The sequence below is a fragment of the Aphidius gifuensis genome, linkage group LG1 (genome assembly GCF_014905175.1).
Source record: "Aphidius gifuensis isolate YNYX2018 linkage group LG1, ASM1490517v1, whole genome shotgun sequence".
Taxonomy (NCBI): domain Eukaryota; kingdom Metazoa; phylum Arthropoda; class Insecta; order Hymenoptera; family Braconidae; genus Aphidius; species Aphidius gifuensis.
The window spans coordinates 9,170,243-9,196,161 of NC_057788.1; the positions used below are offsets into that span (position 1 = coordinate 9,170,243).

The 25,919-nt window shown below is 28.3% G+C and overlaps 1 protein-coding gene across 3 annotated transcripts; it reads right to left on the bottom strand.

Annotated features, from left to right (window-relative positions):
* Positions 1-24,937, bottom strand: LOC122847687. 3 transcript variants are annotated; one of them, XM_044145501.1, is made up of 7 exons: positions 24,719-24,937; positions 10,049-18,359; positions 9,423-9,960; positions 9,254-9,343; positions 7,823-8,023; positions 6,852-7,305; positions 1-6,765 (listed from the first exon to the last, which is right to left on the bottom strand). In XM_044145501.1, exons 2-7 carry the CDS (start codon positions 18,171-18,173, stop codon positions 715-717), a joined length of 15,459 nt encoding a protein of 5,152 aa, XP_044001436.1. In that variant the 5' UTR covers positions 18,174-18,359; positions 24,719-24,937; the 3' UTR covers positions 1-714. The 3 variants fall into 3 exon arrangements, with proteins under 3 accessions (XP_044001436.1, XP_044001437.1, XP_044001438.1); XM_044145502.1 differs by lacking the exon at positions 24,719-24,937 and adding an exon at positions 19,275-19,688; XM_044145503.1 differs by lacking the exon at positions 7,823-8,023.
* Between the last annotated feature and the right edge of the window lie 982 nt (positions 24,938-25,919).

Genomic DNA, 25,919 nt, shown 5'->3' on the forward strand with positions numbered 1-25,919 from the left:
TAAAAACTTTTTATTTTTTTTAAATTTTATTTATTTTATAATTATTTATTGATTACAATATTATGCGATTTAATAAACATTATTATTTTAGCAGTATATAAAACAGTCCCCGGTCAAAAACCAATAAGATCGACAAAAAAAAAAAATTTTATATTTAATCAAAAAAAAAAAAGAAAAAAATCTAATGTTAAAAAATAGGTATTATGTATAAGATCGGGAAAAAAATTATTTATGAAAAGAAAAAAAAAAAAGAGAAATAATATATATTTATATATATAAGTAATCAAGACAATAAAGAAAAAAAAAAAAAAAAGTATTATCATAAAATTGAATTAACAAAATTTCATTAATTATTTTAACTACTATATTTTGTTACTTAATTATTATAATTATTATATTAATATTATTATAACTACAACACAAATAGTATTAAACCACAAAATACTATTGCGTTTTCACTTTAATTTATTTTTCATCGTAGCACAAGTATCATTTAAACAATGGCCTGCATCCAAAGACCATGTCTAGATGAAGTTAGTGTCTATCATTAAAATTTTATATTATTTAAACTCACTACATATAAAACACGTAGTCTTTTTTTTTTTTGTCACTGTTTCACAAACATACAAACACAAACACACGCGTGCGAATACACAAAATTTTGTGTAGCATTATAAATGATAATTACTGGAGAGAAAAGAGATGAGAGTTTCTTCACTCGCCAGATTGAGCATCTTGTTCAGCTTGTTGTTGCTGTTGTTGTTGTTCACCTTCCATTCTTGCTTGACGTTCAGCAGCAGCTCTTGCTTGTCTTCCAGCACTTGAACGAAGATTTTTTCTTTCAACTGGTGGTTCAATACTTACTCTCTTTCCACTTCTTGATTTTTTAGATTGTATTTTAACTTTATTATCATCATCAGTATCTGTTACTGATAATAATTTATTTGTATCAATTTTAGCACCACTTGTTGTATCATCTTGTATTGATGAATCATTTGTTGATTCTTTATTACTATTATTTGATGTATTGAGCGTATTATCATCTTGTAATGATGATGATGATGATTGTTTAATATCTGTTTGTATAATTGTTGTTGTTGCTGTTGCTGTTGGTGTTGGTGTTGATGCTGGTGTTGGTTGTGGTGTTGATGCTGGTGTTGATGATGGTGTTTTAATATTTAATCTTATTGGTGTCATATCAATATCATTATTACCACCATCACTTGTTGCTGATGATGATGATGCTTTTGAACTTAATTCATTTTCATTATGACGTGATTTTTTATTAATTGGTTCAAGTGTTACTTCTAATGATGATGGTACACAATCTTGTATTGTTTGTTCATTTATTCTACTTCTTTTATGTGGTCTTATATCATCAATATTACGTGTTACTAATTCAGCACTTGTTCTACTTAATTGATCAAGTACTTCTTTTAATTCTTGTTCTTTTGTTTTACGTTCAATACGTGCTGATAAATCAGCAATTTCAGATAATTCAATTGCTTCTGATTTATTTTTATCTAATTCAGCAGCAACACGTCTACGTTCTTCATGCATTGCTAATTCACTATATTGTTGCATTGCCATTGCTTGATCAGCATGATATCTTGCCAATGACGAAGATGACGATGATGATGATTGTTTTTTATCATTATCTTTACGTTTTGATGATGATGATGATGTATCACCAGATGTTATATCAGAATTACGTTGTTGTCGTGAATTATTTGATGATGAAGAATTTGATTTTCTTGATGATGATTGTTGTTGTTGTTGTGTTGATGTTGTTGGTGGATTTAATAAACCACATTGTGCTAAACTTTCATATGCTGATGATATACCACCTTGCATTGGGAATGGATTTAAACCACCAAGACCAATTGGTGTATACAGCAAACTTGGATTAGGAAAGAAAAATGGAAATGATGATGTTTGAGGTAATTGTGATGATGACGATGATGAAGTTGTTGATGCCGATGATGTTGATGGCATTGATGATTTATTTATTGGTGGTTCCATTTTATTACGTGATGATTTACTTGAATTATTATTATTATTGTTATTATTATTACTATTACTATTACTTGTATTTGTTGAATTTGAATTTTTACTCATTGAATTTATTGGATTTGTATCAATGGAATTTGTTGCTGTTGATGATGATGATGCACCAAGTGCTGCTTCCATACCAGCTAATGATGGTAAACCCAAACCAGCAAGATTTGCAAATAATGAATTTGTTAAACTCATATTACTTAAATTACCAAGATTACCTAAACCACCAAGTGCACCTAAATTTGGTAAACCACCAAATGGCATTAATAATGGATTATTTTTTGGATCAAAATTACCCAATGATAAACCAGATAATAATGAACTATTTATATTTCCTAAACCAGGAAAATTTAATTGTGATGCCATTGATGATGCTGCTGCTGATAAATTTTGTTGATTTGATGATTGTTGATTTGTTGGACTTGGCATCATTGGTGGTCTATTGCTACTTGATGATTTATTATTTTTACTATTACCACCACCACCACTGCTACCTCCTCCACCTCCTCCACTACTACCACCACCGCCACCAGCACCACTACTACTTCCACCACCACCTCCACCACCACTACTACTAGTACGTTCATTACCTTGTAAACGTTTTTGTAAATCATAAGGTAAATTACCACGTTCTTTAACAAGTTCAGCCCATTTTGGATCAACATCATATGATGGATTATCTAATAACCATGATGTTAAACGTTTTAATTGTGGTGCTTTACTACCAGTTACTTTTTTACCAGTTGATCTATTAATAACAGTAACATTTTCTTCACCAGTTAATTTTTTCCAATCAAGTAATGATGGATCAACACGTGGTCTACGTCTTCTTGGTGCATTTAAATATTCAGCACTTAATTGTTCTGACATTGCTGTTTGTTCAGCAAGCCATTTATTAACTTTAGCTTCATGTGAATATGGTCCAATTTTAGATGAATATTCAGCAACTTTATTTATATCAGCAATCATTGCTTCATAACTTTTTCTATGACTACTACTTGATGACATATGAGCTGAATTAAATGCTTGTTGTTGTAATTGTTGTTGTAATTGTTGTTGTTGATTTGCATGTGCTTGATGTAATTGTTGTTGTTGATGTTGATGTTGTTGCTGTTGTTGTTGTTGTTTCTTTAAATCACGTGTTTGTGCTTCAGCTTGTGCAAGTAATGCTGAAAAATGATCTTTATTTGAATGTAAAGATAATGGTGATTGTTGTTGTTGCTGTTGTTGTTGTTGGGTATTTGATGTACCAGATGATCTTGATGATGGTATTGATGTAACAGTTATTGAAAATGGTTTTTGTACTGATGCTGATTGATTTTGCATACCAATTGGACCAGATGTTGGTGTTACTGTTACATTTGGTGTTATTGTACTCTTTTTATTTAATTCTGGATAATGATTATTACCAGAATTATTATTATTGTTGTTATTATTGTTGTTGTTATTATTACTACTACTACTACCACCTTGTTGTTCTTTGGCAGCACTTAAACCCAATACAATTTCATCAAGTTTTCTACGTTTCTTTTCTTTACCAATAACTGGCTGTTGTTCATCAACTGGACAATTTTTTCTTTTCATTAATTTATCCAACATACTATCAAGTTTACCTTTATTACTACTTGGTGCTGATAGTGGCTGTTGTTGTTGTTGCTGTTGTTGTGGTTGTTGATGCTGTTGTTGTTTATTTTTAGTTGGCATTGAAAAATCTTGTACTTCATTCATAATATCTTTATTTATTTCATTTATTATTGTTGGTGTTTTAGTATAACCAGATGATAAATCAATTGGTGTTAGTGTACTTGATGTACCAGGTATTATTGTTGTTTTACCAGGTACAGTATATTTAATATCAAATGGTACTGATGGTGTACGTGTTTGTTGATGTGCTGGTGGTGGTTGTAATGATGTTGATCTTCTTGATTCTTCGGTTTGAGTATCATCAGTCAAATCCCAAGAACCAGATAATACAGATGGTTTACTAAGTGTTGGTGGTGGTTGTGTAACATGTGTACTATTTAATAATGCATGTAATTTTGCTCTTTCTGTTTCAACATCAATTGCAATATGTCTTTTACGTTTTTTAGATGCAGCAGCAATATTATTTGCAATTTGTTGCTGTTGTTGTAATTGTTGCAACTGTTGTTGTTGCATTTGTTGTTGTTGCATCTGTTGTTGATGCTGCTGTTGTTGATGATGATGTTGTTGTTGATGGTGATGATGTTGCTGTTGCTGTTGTTGCAACTGTTGTTGTTGATGTTGTTGTGCTGCAATTGCACGTGATACACCACCATGATCAGTTGTTATTGTTATTACTTCAGAATTATCTTTTTCATTTTGTATTATTTCAATTTCATCACCAGCTGTAAAGTTTGTTGATACTGGCCATTCTTTATGCTCAATTGCATGAACAATATGTAATAAACGTGCTTCAATTGCATGTTCTTTTGGCCATTTTATTGATGATTGATAAGTTTGTGCTAATATTTGAGCAACTGTTGGCTCATTATAATCAATTGGCTTATCACGAAGTACAAATGTATCAATTTGTGGTAAACGTGATAATGGCTGTATAACTTCTAAATCTGGAAACATTGCTTTTAATTCAGCTGCTTGTACACTACATTTATCTTCAATTTTTGGAATTTTTGGAATTATTTTTTCAATTTTTTCATCAGATTGTTGTTCTTTTATGTCAATTGTTTCGCTCTTAATAGCAACAGTTGTTTGTTCTGTTTCTGATGATTTTTCTTCATCAATTTTAGCGTCAATTTTTGATTCATCAGATTGTTTTGATACAACTTCAGAATCAATTGATTCTTCTGATTTTTTATCATCATTTTCAGCTGATTTTTCATCATCAACAGTTGTAATTGATTTATCTGTTTCATTAGTTTCCATTTTTTCATCTTCTGTCAATTCTTTTTCTTTATCAATTTCTATTTTTTCATCTGTTTCTTTTGTTTTATCGTCAGCTTCAACAATTGCATCTGAATCTTTTATTTTTTCAGCAACATCTTCATCACTAGTTTTTTCAACACTAACAGTTGATGTTTCCATTTTTTCTTCTTCTTCTTTTTCATTAACAATTGATTCAATTTTTTCTTCATCTACTGTTTTTTTATCTTCATCTTTTTCTTCAGAAACTTGTTTTTCTTCATTCATTTTTTCATCTTTTTCTTCTTCTTCTGTATTATTATCATCAGTAGATTTTTCTTCAATGACTTTAGTTTCTTCAGTATTATCATCTTTATGCTCACTTGTTGTTACAGCTTCTTTTTCAATTTCTTTTTCATCCTCTTTATCTTCTTCCATATTTACATTTTCTTCATTTGTCAATTCTTCTTTCTTATCTTTTTCTTCTTGTTTTTCTTCAATATTTTCTACTTCTTCTTTGTCTTTTTCCTGATCATCTGTTTTCTCCTCTTCTTCTTTTTCATTTTCATCATCAATATTTTTATTATCTTTATCATTTTCTTTATCATTATTGTCAGCTGGTTTATCAACAATTTTTTCATCATCAACTTTAGTAGCTTCAACAATAGTTTCTTTATTTATTTCTTCTTTTTCTTCACATGAATTATTATTTTTTTCTTCTTTTTCTTTATCATCATTATCATCAGTATCACATTTTTGTTCTTGTTCTTTTTCATCCTCTTTTTCATCTACCTTTTCATCATCTTTTTCTTTTTCTTTCTCTTGTTCTTTTTCAGGCTCAATAACATCACCATCAACATCATCATTTTTATCAGTTATTTTTTCAATTTTTTCAGTCTCAATTGGAGTATCTGCTGATGATTTTTCTGGCTCTGGTGATTTAGCAGGTATTGAAGTTATTATTAATGAACTTGGTGTTGTTGTTTTATCATCATTATTTTTATTTTCCGATTTAACAATTGTTAATTCAACATGTTCTTTATTATCATCATTATTATCATCATCATCATCAATTGTAACAATATCTTTATCTTTTTTCATAGCAACTTTTTCAATTTTTAATGTACCTTCACCTTTTTCAAGTTTAACAAGTATTTCATCTTTATCAAATTTTAATATATCATCTCTATTTTCAATTTTAATTGCTTTATCATTTTGTTTTTCAAATGCTTTCATCATTAATGATTGATTACCAAATAATGTTTTACTAATAATTTTATTAAATGAAAAATCTGGATCATTTAATATTGTAATATCAGTACGACCAAGACCATGTTTTGCTGCACCAAGAAGTAATTCTTTATCATGTTTACCAGTTATCCACCAATCAGGTGTATCACCAGATGGTTGACAAAGTGATAAACGTTCTTCAAGATGTGGATGTGATAATATTTCTTCACGTATTTTACTTAATAAATCAACACGATCTAATATTTGACGTGCTCTATTTGGACTTAAATGATCAACTGGTATATTATATGAATTATCATCTTCATTATTTTTAGAATTACATACTTTTTTACACATTGTTCTAAAAGCCATGTAATAATCAGTTAAATCATTATCACTTTTTTTATCAAATCTAGCAATTGTTTTAAATTTTGTCCAATCATATTGTGCTTTTTTTCTATCATAATTAACACCATATGTTGATACAACACGTAAAAATTCATTTTCTTCACGTCGAGTCCATCTTGCTTTTGGTTCTTCAATTCTTGTACGTTGTTCTTTAGCCATTGTTTCCATTTTTTCACGTCTTTCCATTTTCTACAATTAAAATACATATTAATTTATTAATTAACATATTATTATTTTATCTAAGAATGTCTTATTTATTTTTAAAAAAAACTTACCAAAATATACATAGCAAGTTGTTGTAAATCCCATCCTTGCATATTTAATGGTGGATCAGTACCAGATGATGTTGTTGTTGTTGATGTTTGTGTTGAACCAGTTTGATTTGTTATTTCAATTTCCATAGCTTTATTTAAACCACTTATTTTAGGTAAATTTTTAATAATTTCATCTTTTTTATTAATTGGTATTGGTATATTAACATTTCTTTGATATGATGATATAACTCTTCGTAAACGTGTATTTAAATCAACAACAGATGGCCATGTTTTATCATCTTCATGAGTTAAATCAATACCATCATGACTACCACTTGTTTCTGGTATTGGTGTACCACTTGATACTGATGGTGAATCTGTTGGTGTATCACCAATTTTATCAACATCTTTTATTTCTTTAATTGTAAGAGATGATGATTCGCCATCTTCAATTTCTTGATCAGCAAGTTCCTCCCTAATTCATTTAATAAAATTTTCAAATAATTAATTTATAATAAAATACAATCTTTTTTTATAGAAGAGAAAAAAAAATCAATTAAATTTAACTAAAAAAAATAGAGATTGAGCTAAAAAAAAAAAATTAATAAATTATTTATTTGTTTTTCCTAATTTTTTATCATTTAAATTGTATAAATTTAATACGCTCTTGTTTCTTAGCTTTGCCAATGGCATTAACATAAACGGTAAAAAGCTGATGTATTAAAAAATAAATGAAATAAAAAAACAAAAAAAAAAAAAAAGGCGTGCAAATATATAAAATGTGTTAAAATTAGGAACAGCATCCGAGGATAATGGTATTAGATATTTTGCAAATGGATAATTAAAAAATTATCAATTATTAATCTTAAAAACAACAAATAAAAAAATGAATTAATTAATTATATATATTTAAATAAATAAAAATGAATGAAAGTAATAAATAAGAAAAAAAAAGTAAAAAAAAAAAAACAACAATATTTTGGTGTACTCACTTTGGTTGTTCAGTTTGGTTGGTCTGTATCGGGGAAGGGAGAGGGCAGCTTGAAATGAAAGAAAGCGTGGGATCAGCTCTCATCTGGTCATAATTGTCATATCCATGTTTGTAGCAGCCGACAATTAGCGATTTGTCTGCCATTGCATCCCACCATTTGGTTGGTCGATCCGGTAACTGCGGAGGATCTATCCGCAACGCACTGTAGGGCCGTTTGCATTTACAAATTTTGCCAATATTTTTTTTTTACAAATTTTCTTTATATATATATATATTGTTTTTTATTATTTATAACAATATAAATATTAAAGACAATTATTTTTGTTTATTCTAATAAATTTTAAGATTTGACGATTTCAATTTTTTTTTTCTATATTTACAATCTAATCTGTATTTGTATATAGCAATAATTAATTTATACAACTAGATAATTAAATATTAAATTGAAAAAAAGTTTCCCCAGTAGAGACATTTTTTTTTTTTTACTAAATAATTCAAAACCTCATTAGCATGCAAATTGAAAAAGTTAATTAATTTATTCCCATAAATCAAATTAATAAAATGAATATTTGTGTGTTTTATAATTTTCATTTAATTATTTATATTTATCTACAAAATATGCGTTAAACAATTATGTGCCACGGCAGTATAATAATTAACGTGCTTAAAAAACAAAATAATATATTTAAATTAAAAAAATAAATAGTAATTACTACAAAAAAAAAAAAAAAAGAAAAAATAGAAATCGTCAAATCTTATATCGAATCAACTCAAAATTTTGATTGAAATAATTAAATAAATAATAATAATTATAAAAAACCATAATTGCCCTCTTTATACAGTGCACTGCTTCTAAATTTTTTTAAAAATTACCTTACCATTCAAAAAGCGTTGAAAAACTGGACAGGCTCGTCTCGGGCAACGTTCGTTTGTTTTTATAAATATATATATATATATTTTTTTTTATAAATAATTCAATTTTAAATTTAATTTGTAAAATAAAAATAGGATTTATCAAGGAATTGATTAGTAGCAAAATAAATGATAATAAAAAAACTAAAAAACCAATGACCAATTTTGATACATTCATGTATGACAATGACGTGATTAAAAAAAAATATATATATATACATTTATATATATGAAAAAAATGATTCGAGGTCTTGCTCGTTTTATCATTATGATAATAAAAATAAATTTCAAGTGATTAATTTTAAGGGTTATCAATGAAGGATTAACAATAACATTTCACATGCATCTATTAAGCACTGTATAAGCACAAATATGAGTGCATGATGTACCGTAATTAAATTATAAATTTTTAATTAACTATCAAAAGAAGTAAGAGCGTTTTTTTTTTCTAAAAAAATATTTAACTTATAATAATGATAATAAAAATTTAATTGTTTTGTTTTGTTGTTTTATTACTGACCTGACATGAACTCCTTCAGAAATATGTTGAACAAGATCACCAATAATTTCATGTTTGATGTAGTACAACATTCTTACTCTCAATAAAACTCTGAAATAATAAAAATAATAATAATTATTATTATAAATTTAAAAATAAAATAATTAAAATAAATGATTGAAATACTGACTTTGTTGCATGACGACTAAGATGTTTTTTATATGTACTTTCAAGAAATATATCACCATCATATTTTTCAGCATGACTCCAATGATTTGGATCAATTGGTCCTTCATTAACAATATCTGTTCTACCACGTGTATCTCTTGTACTAATAACATCTCTAACACGTGTTGATTTTTTCTTTTGTCTACTATTTCTATTAGCTTGTGCAATTGTTATTGTTTTAATTTTTTCACCATTTTCTAATGGTGTTATTAAATCCCATATAAATGTACGTATTTTTTCATCACCACGATAATAACGTAAACAATATAATAATATAACACGTGCACAATCTTCAACATCAATTTCACGCCATCCACGACGAAATTGACTACTTAATAATATTTCATCCCATCTACCCCAGCCAAATGTTAATAAACCTCTTTCAACTTTAAAACATTCACTTCTTGCCCAACTTCCATATGCAACTTCACCCTCACGTGGTACATATTCATCACAATATTTACGATTTTTTTTGCCAAATTTATCACGTCGTTTTTTGCCTAAAAAAAAATAATAAAAAACGATTAAATTAAATTATAATTATTATGAAAATAATAATGATTATAAACGGGATATATTAAAACATACCTCTACCTGATAATCCAGTATTTTCATCATCACTATCATCAGAACTATCAAGTTCTGACATATCAACAACAGATTCATCATGTCCATAACGTTTAATTTGTGTACGTCTACGTGGTTCAGATATAACAAGATCTTCTTCTTCTTTTTTTTCAGTAGTATCAATTTCAGCTTTTTTAGCCCATTTTTTCCAAAAATCAGGATCATCAATATTAATATCTGTTCTATTTAATGAACATGCAAAACTTGCTTTTGAAAATGTTGAACCTTTTTCAGCTTCAATTGTAATAACTTGTGTACGTCTTTCAAGTATTTGTTCAATATCTTCTTCACAAAATTTATCACCAGCATTATCATCATCCATAATAGCACCATATGCACCTTTTTTTAATAAATCTTCAATTTCTTTTTTAGTTAATTGTTTATTATTTGGATCTTTACCACCTTGTGCTGTATTCATTGATTGTAATATTGCTTTATCAAGACCAAGTTTTAATGATGCTTTATCAAACATTTCACGTTCATATGTATTACGACATAATAAACGATATACTTTAACCATTTTTTGTTGTCCAATTCTATGACATCTTGCTTGTGCTTGTAAATCATTTTGTGGATTCCAATCACTATCATATATTATAACAGTATCAGCAGCAGTTAAATTAATACCAAGACCACCAGCTTTTGTACATAATAAAAATACAAATCTATCTGAATCTGGTTTACTATAACGATCAATTGCTGCTTGACGTAAATTACCACGTATTCTTCCATCAATACGTTCAAATGGATATTTTTTATATAATAAATAATCTTCAAGTAAATCAAGACATTTAACCATTTGACTAAATACCAATACACGATGTCCACTTGCTTTTAATTTTGGTAATAATTTATCAATTAATACCATTTTACCAGAACTATTAACTAATGCATGAAAATATGCATCTGAATCTTCACGATCAACTGTTTTATATTCCATTTGTATTTGTTCTTCAGCACCATTTAATAAAAATGGATGTATACAACATTTACGTAATTCCATCATTGTATTCATTAAATTTGGTATATTTGCTGATGTTGTACCTTTTGATAAAAATGAAAAATTTCTTTCTAATATACCACGATAATATTTTTTTTGTATATTTGTTAATTCAACTTCAACAACTGTTTCTTCTTTTGGTGCTAATGATTTTTCAACATCTTCTTTTAAACGTCTTAACATCATTGGTTTTAATAATAATTGTAATTTATTAACTTCACTTTCACAACTTAAATTACCAAATTCTTTTAAAAATGCTTCATTACTTGCAAATTGTGTTGGTTCTAAAAAATTTAATAATGAAAATAGTTCATTAACATTATTTTGTAATGGTGTACCAGATAATAATACACGATGTTCTAAATTAAGTTGTCGTAAACCTTCAAGTAATTTACAATTACGATTTTTTAATCTATGTGCTTCATCAATAACACATAAACGCCAATTATAACCTTTTAATTCATTAAAATCAGTTATTATTATTTCAAATGTTGTTATTAATACATTAAATTTTATTAAATCTTTAATTTGTTGTTTTTTATCATTTTTATAATATACTTCATATTCTTGTAGCATTGTTCTACTTGCTGCTGAACCATGATAAACAACAACATTTAAATCTGTCCAACTTTCAAATTCTCTTTGCCAATTTGGTATTGTTGATAATGGTGCTATTATTAAAAATGGACCACGTATACCATATTTATGTACAGCATGTACAAATGTTAATGATTGAATTGTTTTACCAAGACCCATTTCATCAGCTAATATACAATTATGAGAATTATACCATGAAAATAATAACCAATTTAAACCTTCAAGTTGATATGGTCTTAATGTATTACCACCTTTATATACTGGTGATTCATCAAGTTTTTGCCATAATGATGAATTTGGTTTTTTTTTACCTTTCCATTGATCTTTTGTTGGTAATTTATTAAATCTACGAAATTGTAATATTTTTTCTGGATCAACATCTTCTTCAAGTTCCCATGTTGAATCTTCATATTGTAATGATCTCCATTTAACCAAAAAATGACGTACTGTTTCATTTGTTGTTGGATCAGTATGAGTTGCTTCATCTAATACTCTATCAACTTCAACAAAATCTGGATTAAATGGATCTTCTTCAGTATTTTCAAATATATTTGTATTTTGTTGTTGTTTTTGTTTAAATCTTTTTAATTTTGCTTGTATTCTTTTATCACCTTTATATAGTTCTTCTTCAGTACGCCATTCACAATGTAAATATGAAAAATTTCTATATTTAACAAGATATTCTTCAACTTCAATTGTTTGTGGTTTTACATCAACAACAGCTGATGTATCAGTTGTATTATTATCATCATTTGTTGTTACTTTGTTAACATTATCATTTTTATTTTCATTTTCAGTAATTTTTTTCTCAGCATCATTATTATCATCATTTGATGATGATTTTTCATCATCTTTTATAATTTTTTCTTCTTCTTCATCATTATTATCAACATTATCATTTGTTTCTTTCATTTCAATATCATTGTTGTCTTTATCATCATCGTCATCATCCTCATCATTATTTTCATCTTCAACTTCCATTTTTTCAGTTTCAATTTTATTACTTTCAACTTCAGTTTTAGTTTCGTCACTTTCTTTTTCTATTTCTTTACTTTTATCTTGTTCTTTTTCTTTATTTTCTTCTTCTTCTTCTTGTTCTTTTTCTTCTTTATTTTCTGTTGTTGTTTCTTTTTCTTTTTCCTCATCATCAGCATTAGCATCAAGATCATGATCATCATTATCATCATCATCTTTTTCAGCCAATTTTTCTTTTTCTTTAATCAAAGAATCATCTTCTTTAATTTCAGAATTTTCATCAGTTTTAATTTTTTCATCTTCTTTTTCTTTTTCATTATCTTCATTATCTACATTATCATTATCTTTATCTTTATTCGTTTCACTTTCACCATCTTTTTCTTTTTCATCCAACTTTTTATCATCAGTTTTTTCATCAGCATTTTCAGTAATTTCAGTTTTAGTCTCAACAACAACTGGTGGTGGTGGTTTTATTTCACGTTTACCCATTCTCATACATAATATATGCTGTACAACCATTGAATCCTCATCAGTTGTATTAATATAAACAAAATTTGGTTTATTTGGACCAACATCACCACCTTCAGGTGTTTCTTTTTTAGTTGAACTTGTTTTTGATGATGTACCATCACTTTTTTTAGTTGGTGAATCTGTAACTGGTACATCATCATCTGAAAATCTTAACATAACATCATCAACATATTTTTTACGATGTGTATTTCTAGCTGATCTACGTTTATTAGCATCATCAGCTTCTGGTGATGGTGGTGGTGTTGTTGCAAGTTCTTCACCATCTGAATCTGGTGCAATTCTACTTTTACGTTTTTTTGAACTTCTTGGTGTACGTACTGCTGTTGTTTTACTACCAACTGAACGTTTACGTGTTGCTTTCTTTTTAGCTGTTGTTCCTGATGATGATGTTGTTGCTGATGTTGTTTCAATTGTTGTATCATCTTTTTTATTATTATCATCATCATTATTAATTTCTTCATTATCAATTTTATCATCATCATCATCATTTTTATTATTATCATTTGTTATTAATTCAGTTGTTGATGAATCAACATGTTCTTGATCATCTTGTATTGGATTATCATTTAATTTATTATTAATATCTGTATCATCATTTAATGATGTTGATGATTCAGTTATAATATCATCATTATCATTTAATAATTCATCATCAGCTGAATCTGATTGTATAACTTTTTTTCTACCACGTTTTGTACTTTCACGTGTTGTTGTTGTTGATGATGTTGTTGTATCTTTATCTCTTTTTTTTCTACCTTTTGGTGATTTTATTTCTTTCGGTTGTTTAGGTTCTTTTTTATTTTTAATATTTTCTTTGGGTTCTTTTGGTTCTTTTGGTTTTCTTGGTTTTCTTGGTACACGTGATTTTCTTGTTTTACTATTCCATTCTTCTTCCATATCACCACCAGATGATGGTTTATTATCTTCTGAATCAGCAACACTATCAATAATATCACTACTATCACCAGGTGTTACTAAATTATCAGATACTGGTTGTTCTGGTTGTGATGTTATTGGTTGATTTATAATTGGTTGTATAACTTCTTTATCTGTTTTTTTATTTCTATTTTTTTTATTTCTTGCACCACCTTTACTACGTCCTCTACCAGTTGTACTTGATACTTGTGGACTATCAACAATTGTTGTTGGTGTAAATAATGGTGTTAATAATATACATTGTGGTCCACCATTACATTGTTCATTTGTTTCATGTTGTTGTAATGCTTGTAATTTTTCTTGTAATGCAACAATTTTTTCTTGATTTTCTAATGCTTGTGGCATACAAAATAATTCTTGTAATTGTTGTTGTAATGCAGCACGTTCTTGATGATGTGTTATTGGTGAATTTATTGTATTAATAAATGGTGTTACACCAACTGGTGTTGTTGATGATTGTATACCATATACATTTTGCATATCATTTGTATTTGTACTATTTGCATGATAATTTTGTCCAGAACCAGCAATCATATCATTTTGATATATATTTGATTTTTGAATATTATTATATTCACTAAAACCAGGCTGTACATGATGAGGTGGTGGTGGTGGTTGTGGTATTAATGGTGGATTATTTACTATTTGTGATACAACTGCAGGTGATGGTGGTACTTGTGCTTGATTTGTTATTATTGCTGGTGGTTGAATTGGACTTGTTTGAATTGGTGGTATCATATTAATTTGTTGTTGGCTAATCATTGGTGATGAATCAATTATTCCAGTTTGTGCTTGTGGTATTATTGGAGCTGGAGGTGTTAATTGTTGTTGTGGTACTTGTATATTTTGATTGTTAACAATTTGTTGAGTAGGAGATTGTTGATTTACTTGAACTGGACTTTGATTAATTGCCAATGCTTGTTCTTGTATTAATTGTGGTTGACTCACTGGTGGTGATAATTGTGATGATTGTTGGATAGATTGTGTTTCTGTAAATTGTACTTGTGATTGATTTATCGTTGGCTGTTGAGATTGATTTATTGGTGTTACACTTTCACTCATTGATTGATCATGAAATTGTATTGTTGGTGATTGTTGTTGTGGTTGTTGTTGCTCTGGTAATGGTAATGGTTGTTGTGGTTGTGTTTGTGATGGTTGTATTAATGGTAATTCCATTGGTACATGTTGTGATGTATTTATTTCTGGTGATTGATTATCAATTTGTATATTTGTAGCTTCATTATCAGTTGATAAAGCTGGAACAACTTGTACTGATTGTGGTATTGGCATTATTGGTGATGGTGTACTACATTCAATATTACCACTTGTACTTGATGCTGGCAATGATTGTACTGATTCAATTGGTGATTGTCTAAGTGACAAATTGGGTTGTTCAATTTGTAAATTATTAACTTGTGAATTATTTAATACTGAATTATCATCACTCAATAATTCACTGTTATTTTTAATTAATTGTTGTTGATCAATTGTATCTGATTCTTGTTGCTGTTGTTGTTGTATCACCGGTGGTAGTAATAAATTTGGTGAAGGAATATTATCTACTTCTCTTGTTGTTGTTTCAACAATACCATGCAAATTTTCATTACCATTAACTGGAAATAATGATGGTTGTGGTTGAATTGAAGGTACAGGAATTGGTTCAATCGTTGGAGGAACAACAGCTTGTTGTTGTTGTTGTTGATGTTGCTGCTGCTGTTGTTGCTGTTGCAATTGTTGTTGTTGCTGCTGTTGCTGTTGCAGTTGTTGTTGCTGCTGTTGCTGTTGACGTTGTTGTTCTTGTTGCTGTTGCTGATGATGATGTTGTTGCTCACGTTGTTGCTGTTGTTGTCGCTGATGTTCTTGTTGTTGCTGTTGTTGTCTTTGATGTTCTTGTTGTTGACGCTGTTGCTCTTGTTGTTGGCGTTGTTGTTCTTGTTGTTGACGTTGTTGTTCTTGTTGTCTTTGTTGTTCTTGCAGTCTTTGTTGTTCTTGTAGTCTTTGTTGTTCTTGTTGTTGTTGTTGATGTTGAAGTCTATGTGCTTGTTCTTGCTGCTGCTGCTGCTGTTGTTGTTGTTGTTGTTGTTGTTGCTCCAAAAGACTTCTTTCATTTAATCCCATATTTGGTCTAATTTGTGGCTGAGATTGTTGTTGTGAAGCTAATGGAGGTGGTGGTGCTGGTGGTGGTAATTGTGGCACCAATGGTATTTGAGGTGGAGGTATTTGTTGTGGTACCTGTTGAGGTGGTGGTTGTAATGGCCATTGATTTGCCATTGGCATTCTTGGTCCAGTAATTGGTGGCATTGAATTTTGTGAATTTGTTTGTTGTTGTGGCATTAAATTTGATGGATGTGACATTGTTGACGATTGTCTTGATGAAAATTGTGAATAATCTGGACCAGGTACAATTGATGAATTTGATACTGGTAAACCACCAGGTATAACCATTTGTTCAAGTGCTTGTAATGTTGTTTGTTGTGAATTTGTTGTTGGTGGTATCATTGATAATGAACTTGGTGATACAGTTACAGCTGCTGATTGTGAACCAGTTTGTTGTTGATGTGGCATTTGTACATGTGGATGTGGTGATAATGTTGTTGGTTTTGCTGGTGACATTATTGGTCTTGGTGACATTTGTTGTTGTACTGCTGGTGGACGAGGTGACATTTGTGGTCTTGGTGACATTTGTGGTGATAATTGAGGAAATGCAGCACGATATTGTGGACTTGTTGCATGTTTTGTTGGTGGTGCAAATTGACTACCTTGTGGATGTCCAGTTGGTGGTACTGGATGTCCTGATCCAGGATGTGGTTGATTAAACATTGGTGGAGTATGATGTGGATACTGTTGTGGATCCATTGACTGTTGTTGTTGTTGTTGATTAACTGGATGTTGTTGTGGATATTGTGGATGCGACGGATGTGGTTGATGTGTCGCATGGGACGGATGATGATGTGGCATTCTTTGTGATTGTGGTGGTGGAGGTGCCGGTTGTTGTTGTTGTTGTTGTTGTGCTTGTTGTTGATGCATTGATGCAAAACCACTATAACCACTTGTTGCTTGATACATTGCACTTGGATTTGCTTGTTGATAATGCTGTTGTTGTTGTTGTTGTTGTCCAACCATATGTTGATAAACACTTGCAGATGAACCAGGTTGCATTGCTTGATGTGTTACACCCATACTACCAAGCATACCTTGTTGTCCAGCAAAATGTTGTGCTTGTTGTTGTGCTTGCTGTTGTTGAGCTTGCTGTTGTTGTTGCTGTAATTTTTGATTAATACCAGCTTGTTCTTGTTGATGTTGTGAATATTGTGGCATATGTTGTCTAGAATAAGCACTTGGTTGTGGTGCCATTTGATTATAATGCCTTTGTAATTGTGAATAAGTACCACTGCTACCAGGCCATCCTTGCATATTTGGATCAAGACCCATATTGGAACGTGCCATTGGATGCTGCTGTTCCATTGAGTACATATTATCCGAATAATTTGGATATTGACTACCACTACCTGGATGAGGACCACGATGTTGTGGTGTCATACCTCTAACTTGATTTTGAAATGCACCAGGTACCATTGCCCTTTGTGGTGCACCACCATCAAAATTACCCAAATTTTGATTAAACATATTATTACGTTGGGTTGAATTTTGTTGTTGTAATTGATTTGTACTACCAAATTCACTATTACCACCAACACTTGAACTATTACCACTATTACTAACACTACTATTATTATTATTACCAACACCTACACCAACAGGTACACCAGGTACACCAACTACTACACCACCACCGCTACTACTAACACTACCACCACCACCACCGCCAAATGATGTTAATTTTTGTAATGGAGATTCTTGTGAAATACTGTAAGGTGGATTAAGATAATTTCCACCACCGCCATTTGGTCCTGTATTTTGTCCATCACGTGATACTACAACTTGATTTGTAGTACCAGACGGATCAAAGTGATCATTTCCTCCAAGATCAGGAAGTCCATCGAGCATCGAACCACTGACATCTTCACCAAATAAATCGTAATCCATTTCTTTCTTTCACTCTATATGACTCTTCGCCTCCATCTCAGGCATAAGAGGATATTTAACTATTTTTTTTATCATCAGTGGTGTGCCCATCATTGATTAACACAATTATTTTTATTTATTTATTCATTCATTCAGACTTTAATTAGCATATAATGTTGTCTTTTTTTGTGTTATCCCAATAATCATCTGTAACAATATAAATAAAACAATTATTAAAAAAAAAAAAACAACAAATCATCAAATTAATTTAAATATATTTAAAAAAAAAAAAACAAAAAAATGACGATTGCTGATATTAATAATGATGATTTTAACATGCTTCAAAGGGGAAAAGCTATACGCTTATGTCTTTTTTATAATAAACCATAATCGCCATAACATTTCCCCTCAAAAACATATCAATTTTTTATTAAATTTATGTTGATCAGTAAATAAAGTATTTATAAAAAAATAATATTTTTTTTTCAATTCATTTCATCTCTACGAATAATAATTATTTATTGTTTTTTTTTTTTATTTAAAACATGGAATGCTGTTAACGTCAGTCGTCATGGACTTGGCTTAAATTCAGGTCGTCGAGACAACAAACATCGACAATAAAAACGCCAAAGGGGTCTCATTAAGACGAAGCAATAAGAAAGTATTATTTTGTGTCTCTTTTTATTTTTTTTTAAAAACAAGAACAAAATGTATTAAAAAAATCATACAAAAAGAAATGAAACCAAGTGGAACATTTAACAAACCAAATGAAAAAAAAAAAAACTTTTCAACTTATCACTCGAATTCTCGAAAGTATAAAAAAAAAAAATAATTAAATAATCAACAATTTACAAACAATAAGTATCATCAGTGTAAAAAAAAAAAAAAAATGAACACGTCTACAAAAATTCACATACATACACGAGGTCAAATAATTATATTAATATTTTTTAAAATAAACATAAAAATCAGCAATATATTTTTCACAAGTTAAACACGTTAATCCTCTGCTTATCATGTCATACACGTCAATCATTATTCACCGGTCACTAATATGTTTTTTTTTTTTTCTCTCTCATCTCACTCACTCATTCATTTTCTTTTTTTTTATTTATCTTTCACCTGCTAGGCCCTCTTTACCGACGCAATTCTCCATCAAAACCCGGGCAAATACTCGATTTTTTTTTCAACCGACGAGGAGGACGCCACAACAGTTATTAATCCTCGTGGCATTACTCAATTTTAATATAATTATAAAACAATATAAGCAAAAAAAAAAAACATTCACTACCTTTTTTTTTTTTTTATAAATTAATCACATTCTGTCATTGTCAAATATAAATTAATAAACAATAACAATAACATCAACAATTATATATTTTTTATATTTATCAAAAACACTTGTTAATAAACAATAAATTAATTAATATTTTGTATATATTTATTAAGTATATTATATATATTTTAATAAAATTAAAAAATAATAATAAAAATTAATAATCGCGTGGCAGTAATAGTGTACAGTACCACGACACTGAACACACTGTCGTAGTAGTATTTCTGTTAACTTAAAATTCTCCTTCTCTTTTTAACACACGATTGTATTTTGCTGTCGCTGACGCTCGATATTTTCCCCGGTTTGTGTATACCCCCGGGTATCTCGACGCAACAAACTCTATATTTTTCACATTCTCATCCCCAATACAACCCCTCTTTCAATAAATTTATCCCTCCACCTCACTGCCCACCAAGAAAATATAAAAAAAAAAAAAAACCTATAAACTAATCAAATAAATGTCAAGAAAATATATATCCTCTAGATATATGTAGACATTTAAAAGAAAAAAAAAAACATCATTATCTTTATCAAAATATAATGATAATTTAAAAAAAAAAAAACAAATATTTTTTGTCGATAAAAAAGATCATGGAGTAATATTTTGATGAGCGAGACGACGCGGCGACGGCGGTGGCTCAGCGACGACGACGACGACCACCCCCTCGTCCCATCGTCGTTGAAATCGTAACTTTGACTTGAGGCCAATAGCATTAACATGTATGCATTTTTACATATTTATAAATTTTTATTTTGGAGCACCACTGGCGCTCAGACAAATTAATTCAAAAAAAAGTCAAATAAATCTACAAAAAAAAAGCAAATTATTTGTAAAGTGTCTCTTTTTTGATGATAAAAAGACAGATGAAATTGGCATAAAAATATTTAAAAAAAAAAAAATGTAAATATATGTGTGTATATGTGTAACAAGCGTGCGCGAATACCGCATTTACACACAATTTTCCTCAACGACGACTACGACGCTCAGGCACACACAATACAGTCTCTCTCTTTTTTTTTTTTTCTTTTTTCTCTCGCGCGAGAGCAACTTTTAGGTGCGAGCGTGTCCATAGATATTTCCCCTTCCATTTAATATCATCAACCGTTGCCATGTACCCCGTGGCCCGTTGGCTCTCCACACGATTACGATGATTCTTCAGTTGCTGCTGCTGCTGCTCTCCTTCCTCTGTCCCGTCCCGCTTCACCTTTATTTAAAACCCCTTTATCCCCTCATTGCTCGTCCCCTTTATCCCCTTGCTCTTCACTTTTGTGGTACACTCTCGACACACAGGACAGCAAGAGTCACACAAACACCGGTATATATATACTGTCTCACTTGCACTGTCCCGTAAAAAAATTCAATCCATCTCAGTCTTATTCACCCTCTCTTTTACCCTTCTCATTCCACATTATTCTCTCCTGTTTTTCCATCACTGGTCCTCGTTCTCGTATCGTCTTTTCAACCCATCCGAGAAGCAACTTATATATATTACGTTACCCTCGACCCGACCCTTTCATCCAGAAGCTCTTCTCTTTTCTCGTCTGCTCTTCTCTCTACCCCACGGCCATCAACACACAAACTAATAATAATAATAATTATAATTGTTTGTATTTTTTTTTTTTTTTTTTGTAATTATATAATTTATATTTTATAATTAAAATATTTATTTATTAATTAATATAAAATAATGGGCATAAATTTATTTTAAAAATTTATATAAAAATTTGAGCAGGAACGTGCCATTCGAGGGCCTTGTTTTTTTTTTTTTCAATAATTTTTACTCCAAATTTAAAAAACTATATTTGAGTATTTCGAATTTCGATTGAATTAAATTGACATTTCGATAGAAATAAATCGAAATTTTTTTTCTAAATAGTTTAGAGTATTTTGGTGTATGATTATTATTATAATTGATTTTTTTTTTTTCAATATTTTGTTTATATTTATTGTGAATTGGGGGATGTTTTTTTTTATTTTTTTTTATATTTAAAATGAAGGGGAGAGACAAAGCAATCGCGCGTGCTTGTATGAGTCGCCATTGTTCGGCATTTTATTGAGGCAAATCTTTTTGCTGGTTTTCTTGGATCACCCATGAAGAAATTTTTTACATATATTACTTTTTACTTAAAAAAAAAAACTACTTGGAATATTAAATATTATTTTTATTATTGCGTTAAACTCAAAGAACTTAATTTTTCAAGTAAAAAAAAAAATGATAATACTTTTTTCTAAAATAAATTATAGAATATTAAATTTAAAAAAAAAAAAAAAAAAATGCAATTTTTTCTAGTGTATAATTTATTATACTTCTTGGGATATTTATTATTTTGTTGGGTTTTACTTTGAAGTTTATATTTCGCATGTGACTGGAAAAAAAAAAAAAATATCAATCACGTGAGTATGGAATATCGATTGCGGGGATTACAGTATTGGGGGAGGAAATAAAAATAATAAATAAATATTCTGCGAATCAAGGGAAAGAAATATAAATATAGAATAAAAGGAAAAAAAAAAAAAAAAATTAAATGAAAATTGATGGATTTGAAGTGAAGGCTCCGAAGCTTCTGGAGAATTTTATATCAAACGGAGAGAAAAAAACACGTGTAGACATCTGCCGGTATTGAATATTATCAGCCGACACATGGTAACCAATAAATATGTAATTAATAATTAATTAAATCCAAATTAATTTCTAAAAAAAATATTATTGTCTTAAAATTCATATAAATAAATAAATAAATTTTAATTAAAAAAGAATATTTATATCCCTCTACTGCATAATAAATATTTCAACTTAAAAATGTATCAAGTCAACAAAGTATCATTCATTATTGACAAAATAAATAATTCAAGACCAAATAAAAAAAAAAAATTAATTAATTAATTCCCCAGGGATATATAAAAATAAAAAAACAAATTAAATCAATTAACACTAGTCATTAAAGACCAATAAAATTAAAGAATTTAAATTATTTATTATTAATATTTTACTCCAAAAAAAAAATGTTAATACAAAAGTATGAGTCAACACAAAAACGTGTAAATTTTACTGCTTTATTTTCATATAAGTATACAAAAAAAAAAAATATGAAATATATAAAATAATAATATTTTAAATCCGCGGGTAAAGAGACGAATCGAGCAATTGGCGGTGGCAAGGCGGGGCCCGAATTACATGAGAAAGAGAACCAATCAGATTTTACCTTATAAAGCAGGCATTGAGCCGCAGGATACTTGATTAACCAATAGCGTCCTGTGATTCTCTCTCTCTTTATATTATTTTTTCACTATTTCTCTCATCACTTTTATCCATCCATTCTTTTACAACATACTCTCTCTCTCTCTCTTGTCATTATTATTATTTTTTTATTTATTTATTTTTTTATATTTTTGTTATTATTTTTTTATCCTCTTTACAAAACACCAAGTAAAAGTTCTTCTTCTTCCATCTATCTACGTATGTAATTCATGTAAAATATTAGTATTGTTATTATTAATAATAATAATAATGAAATAATATAAAAAAAAAAAAATTACAAAGCCGTTCAAGTTTTATTTGTATCTACACTGCTGAACATAATAATAATAAAATGAACTGCACGTCAACTCATTATTTTAAGTAGAAAAAAAAGAAGGAAAAAAAAAAAATTGAGTTAATTTTTTTTATTATTAATTTGTCAATAACAATGTTTATATTATAAATAAATAATTGTGAAATTTTATGAATTTTATTTCTTGTTTTGAGAGAATTAAAATCATGAACTAGATTTATTTTATATTTAGATCAATTAATTATGCAATAATTTACAATTGTCTGATTAAGTAAAATTAATTTATCAATTGCACAATAGTGGGGAGAATTTAATAATAATATATATTGATGAGAAAATTATTTAAATTTTTAAAACAAGTATTATTTTTTAGTTATTGTTATTTGTTTGTTTTTTTTTTTTTTTTTTGATAGGTAATTAGTGGACATTTAAAGAGTTGAAATATTTGTTAAAGATATTAATAATTAAATAACATTGCAGTCATGTAAATTAATAATATTTTTTTTTTTTTTTTTTTGTTTAAATGGACAAATAGAGACTTTAAAAAATTGAGTAAATTGAGAAAAAATCGAAGACACTTTTGATTTATTTTCTTCCAGCTTTTCTTCCATCAATTTTATTTATTTTTTTTTTATTCTCTAATTTTTCATATGAAAATTTAATAATCCGGAGAAAAAAGCTGTAAAATAAATACTATTTTTTAAATATTCATTATGAAAAAAAAATTTTTTTTTTACTCCAACAAATTTTTATATACAGGAAACGATTCCAGATGAAATTAGAGTTCAAAGCGTCCAGTAAAAATTGGGTATATATGTGTGTGTAACTCAACACCTGGCACAGAAAAAAATTTTTTTTTTTTCAAGGGGAACGACATGCCTTGTTTAATAATCAAGACATAAAAAATAATAATAATAATGAATTATTTTTTGTAAAAAAAACAATCATGTGATTTAACAAAAAAAAAAAACCAAAAAAAAATTTTTTTTTTTTGTTTGTTTTTATTATTTCTAGCTCGAATTTAAAAAAAAAAAAAAAAATGACTGACATTAGATAATGATAAATATTTAATAATTATTTTGATATTTTTATTGTAATCTCACGGGCATTCGTTTAATCGTTATCTTGGTGTCCATTTTGTTTGGTTAATTACTAAAGAGGCGGCAGTGCTGCCGCAGGTTACGTTGACATAACACACACACACACACATATTTATATATTGTAGTATTGAGAGAGTGAGAGAAAATGAATAAAAAATAAAATAAAATAAAAAAGAGAGAAATCGAGAGAGACCCCATCAAGGAGTGAGGCATACACTAAAATGTATCTAAAAATTCAATCGATTTTATCTTTTTTTGTTTTACTTTAATTTTTTTTAAAATTATATCAACAATCATCTCAAAATAAAAATTATATACTAAAATAAAAAAAACACTAAAATTAATATAACAATTAATTAATAATAAATAACAAATTTTTCAATCATACATCTACAATTTGATATTATAACATACATTATTTTTATGTATAAATCAATTATCATTATTTCAATTAAATAAATCATATAATTATTTCATTTAAAATAATTAATTAAATTCAAATTTAAAAACAAATTTCCATCTCATTATTTATAAAATTAAAAATATCAACAAAATTAAATATAAAAATTATCACTCACATATGTATAAATAATTTTTTTTTTTGTTTAAATTTATTTCCTCAATAAAAAACACAAAAAATATTTGAAAAAAAAAAAAAAACAAATTTCACTTTATTATTAAAAATCACTCTAAAAACTCATTTTTTAAAAAATAAATTTTTCAATATTTTAACACTCGTTAATTTCATAACTTTCACAATTATTTATTTAAAAATAAAAAAAAAAAATTACAATATCTACACTTCATCGCGTTGTCTCAAACTGTACAACGTTTTTTTTCATTATTCGGCATATTTGACCTTTTTTTTTTTTTATTTCTCTCTCACTTTGACGAGCTTCACCGAGATGATTTTTTTTTTTTTCCTGATTTTTGTGTGTGAGAGAGCTCAAATTATTATTATTATTTTTCTCTTGGCACTTGACACTCGTCGGTTATATATTTTTTTGTTTTTGTTATAAATAGTAGTTCAATTTTGTATTTAGTTTTCACGTATATTATTTGTTGCAAATTAGGTATTATTTTATTAATCTAAATATTAATTATTATATATTTTTAATTGTTTTATTATTCCGGCACGTATGCCCTTCTTGTGCGTCTAAAGATAACGGAAATGGAGTGACCGATGTTGTCGCAGTGTTGCACCCGCGAGGCGCACAGCACTGCTTGTATGCAACACGCTTACCAACATTATAAAAAAAAATTTTTTTTTTTTTTTTTATTATAAATATTATGTTAAAAATGTAGCGCCACTATCGCAACGCTGGATTATTTTGTTTCTCTTTTTAACTTATACTATTTACAATTATTTATCCTTTTTTTTTTTTTTATTTTTTTTTTTCATCCCTCTGCGTGTGGCAGCCCTAATTTCTCCGGCATTTTTTTTTTTTTTTTTATATTACAGAATCGATACTTTTTAATGAGCCTATAATAAGTAATAAATATTTGTAAAAAAAATAATTTTTTTTAATACTATTATTTAAACAAAAAATGAAGTTTTTTTTTTGTTATTTTTTTTTTTTTTTAATTATAGAAATATAGAGTTTTTTTTTTTCTGTTTTTTAAATTTCTTGGAATATCATCATATTGAGAATTTTTAGTTGAAAAGTTTTATTAAATGGAGAATAATTTTGTATTATTATTTGATGGATGGATCATGTATGATGGGCGGGAGGGGCCTGCCAGGTGGAAGCCGAAAACAGCCGAAAAAAATAAAATAAA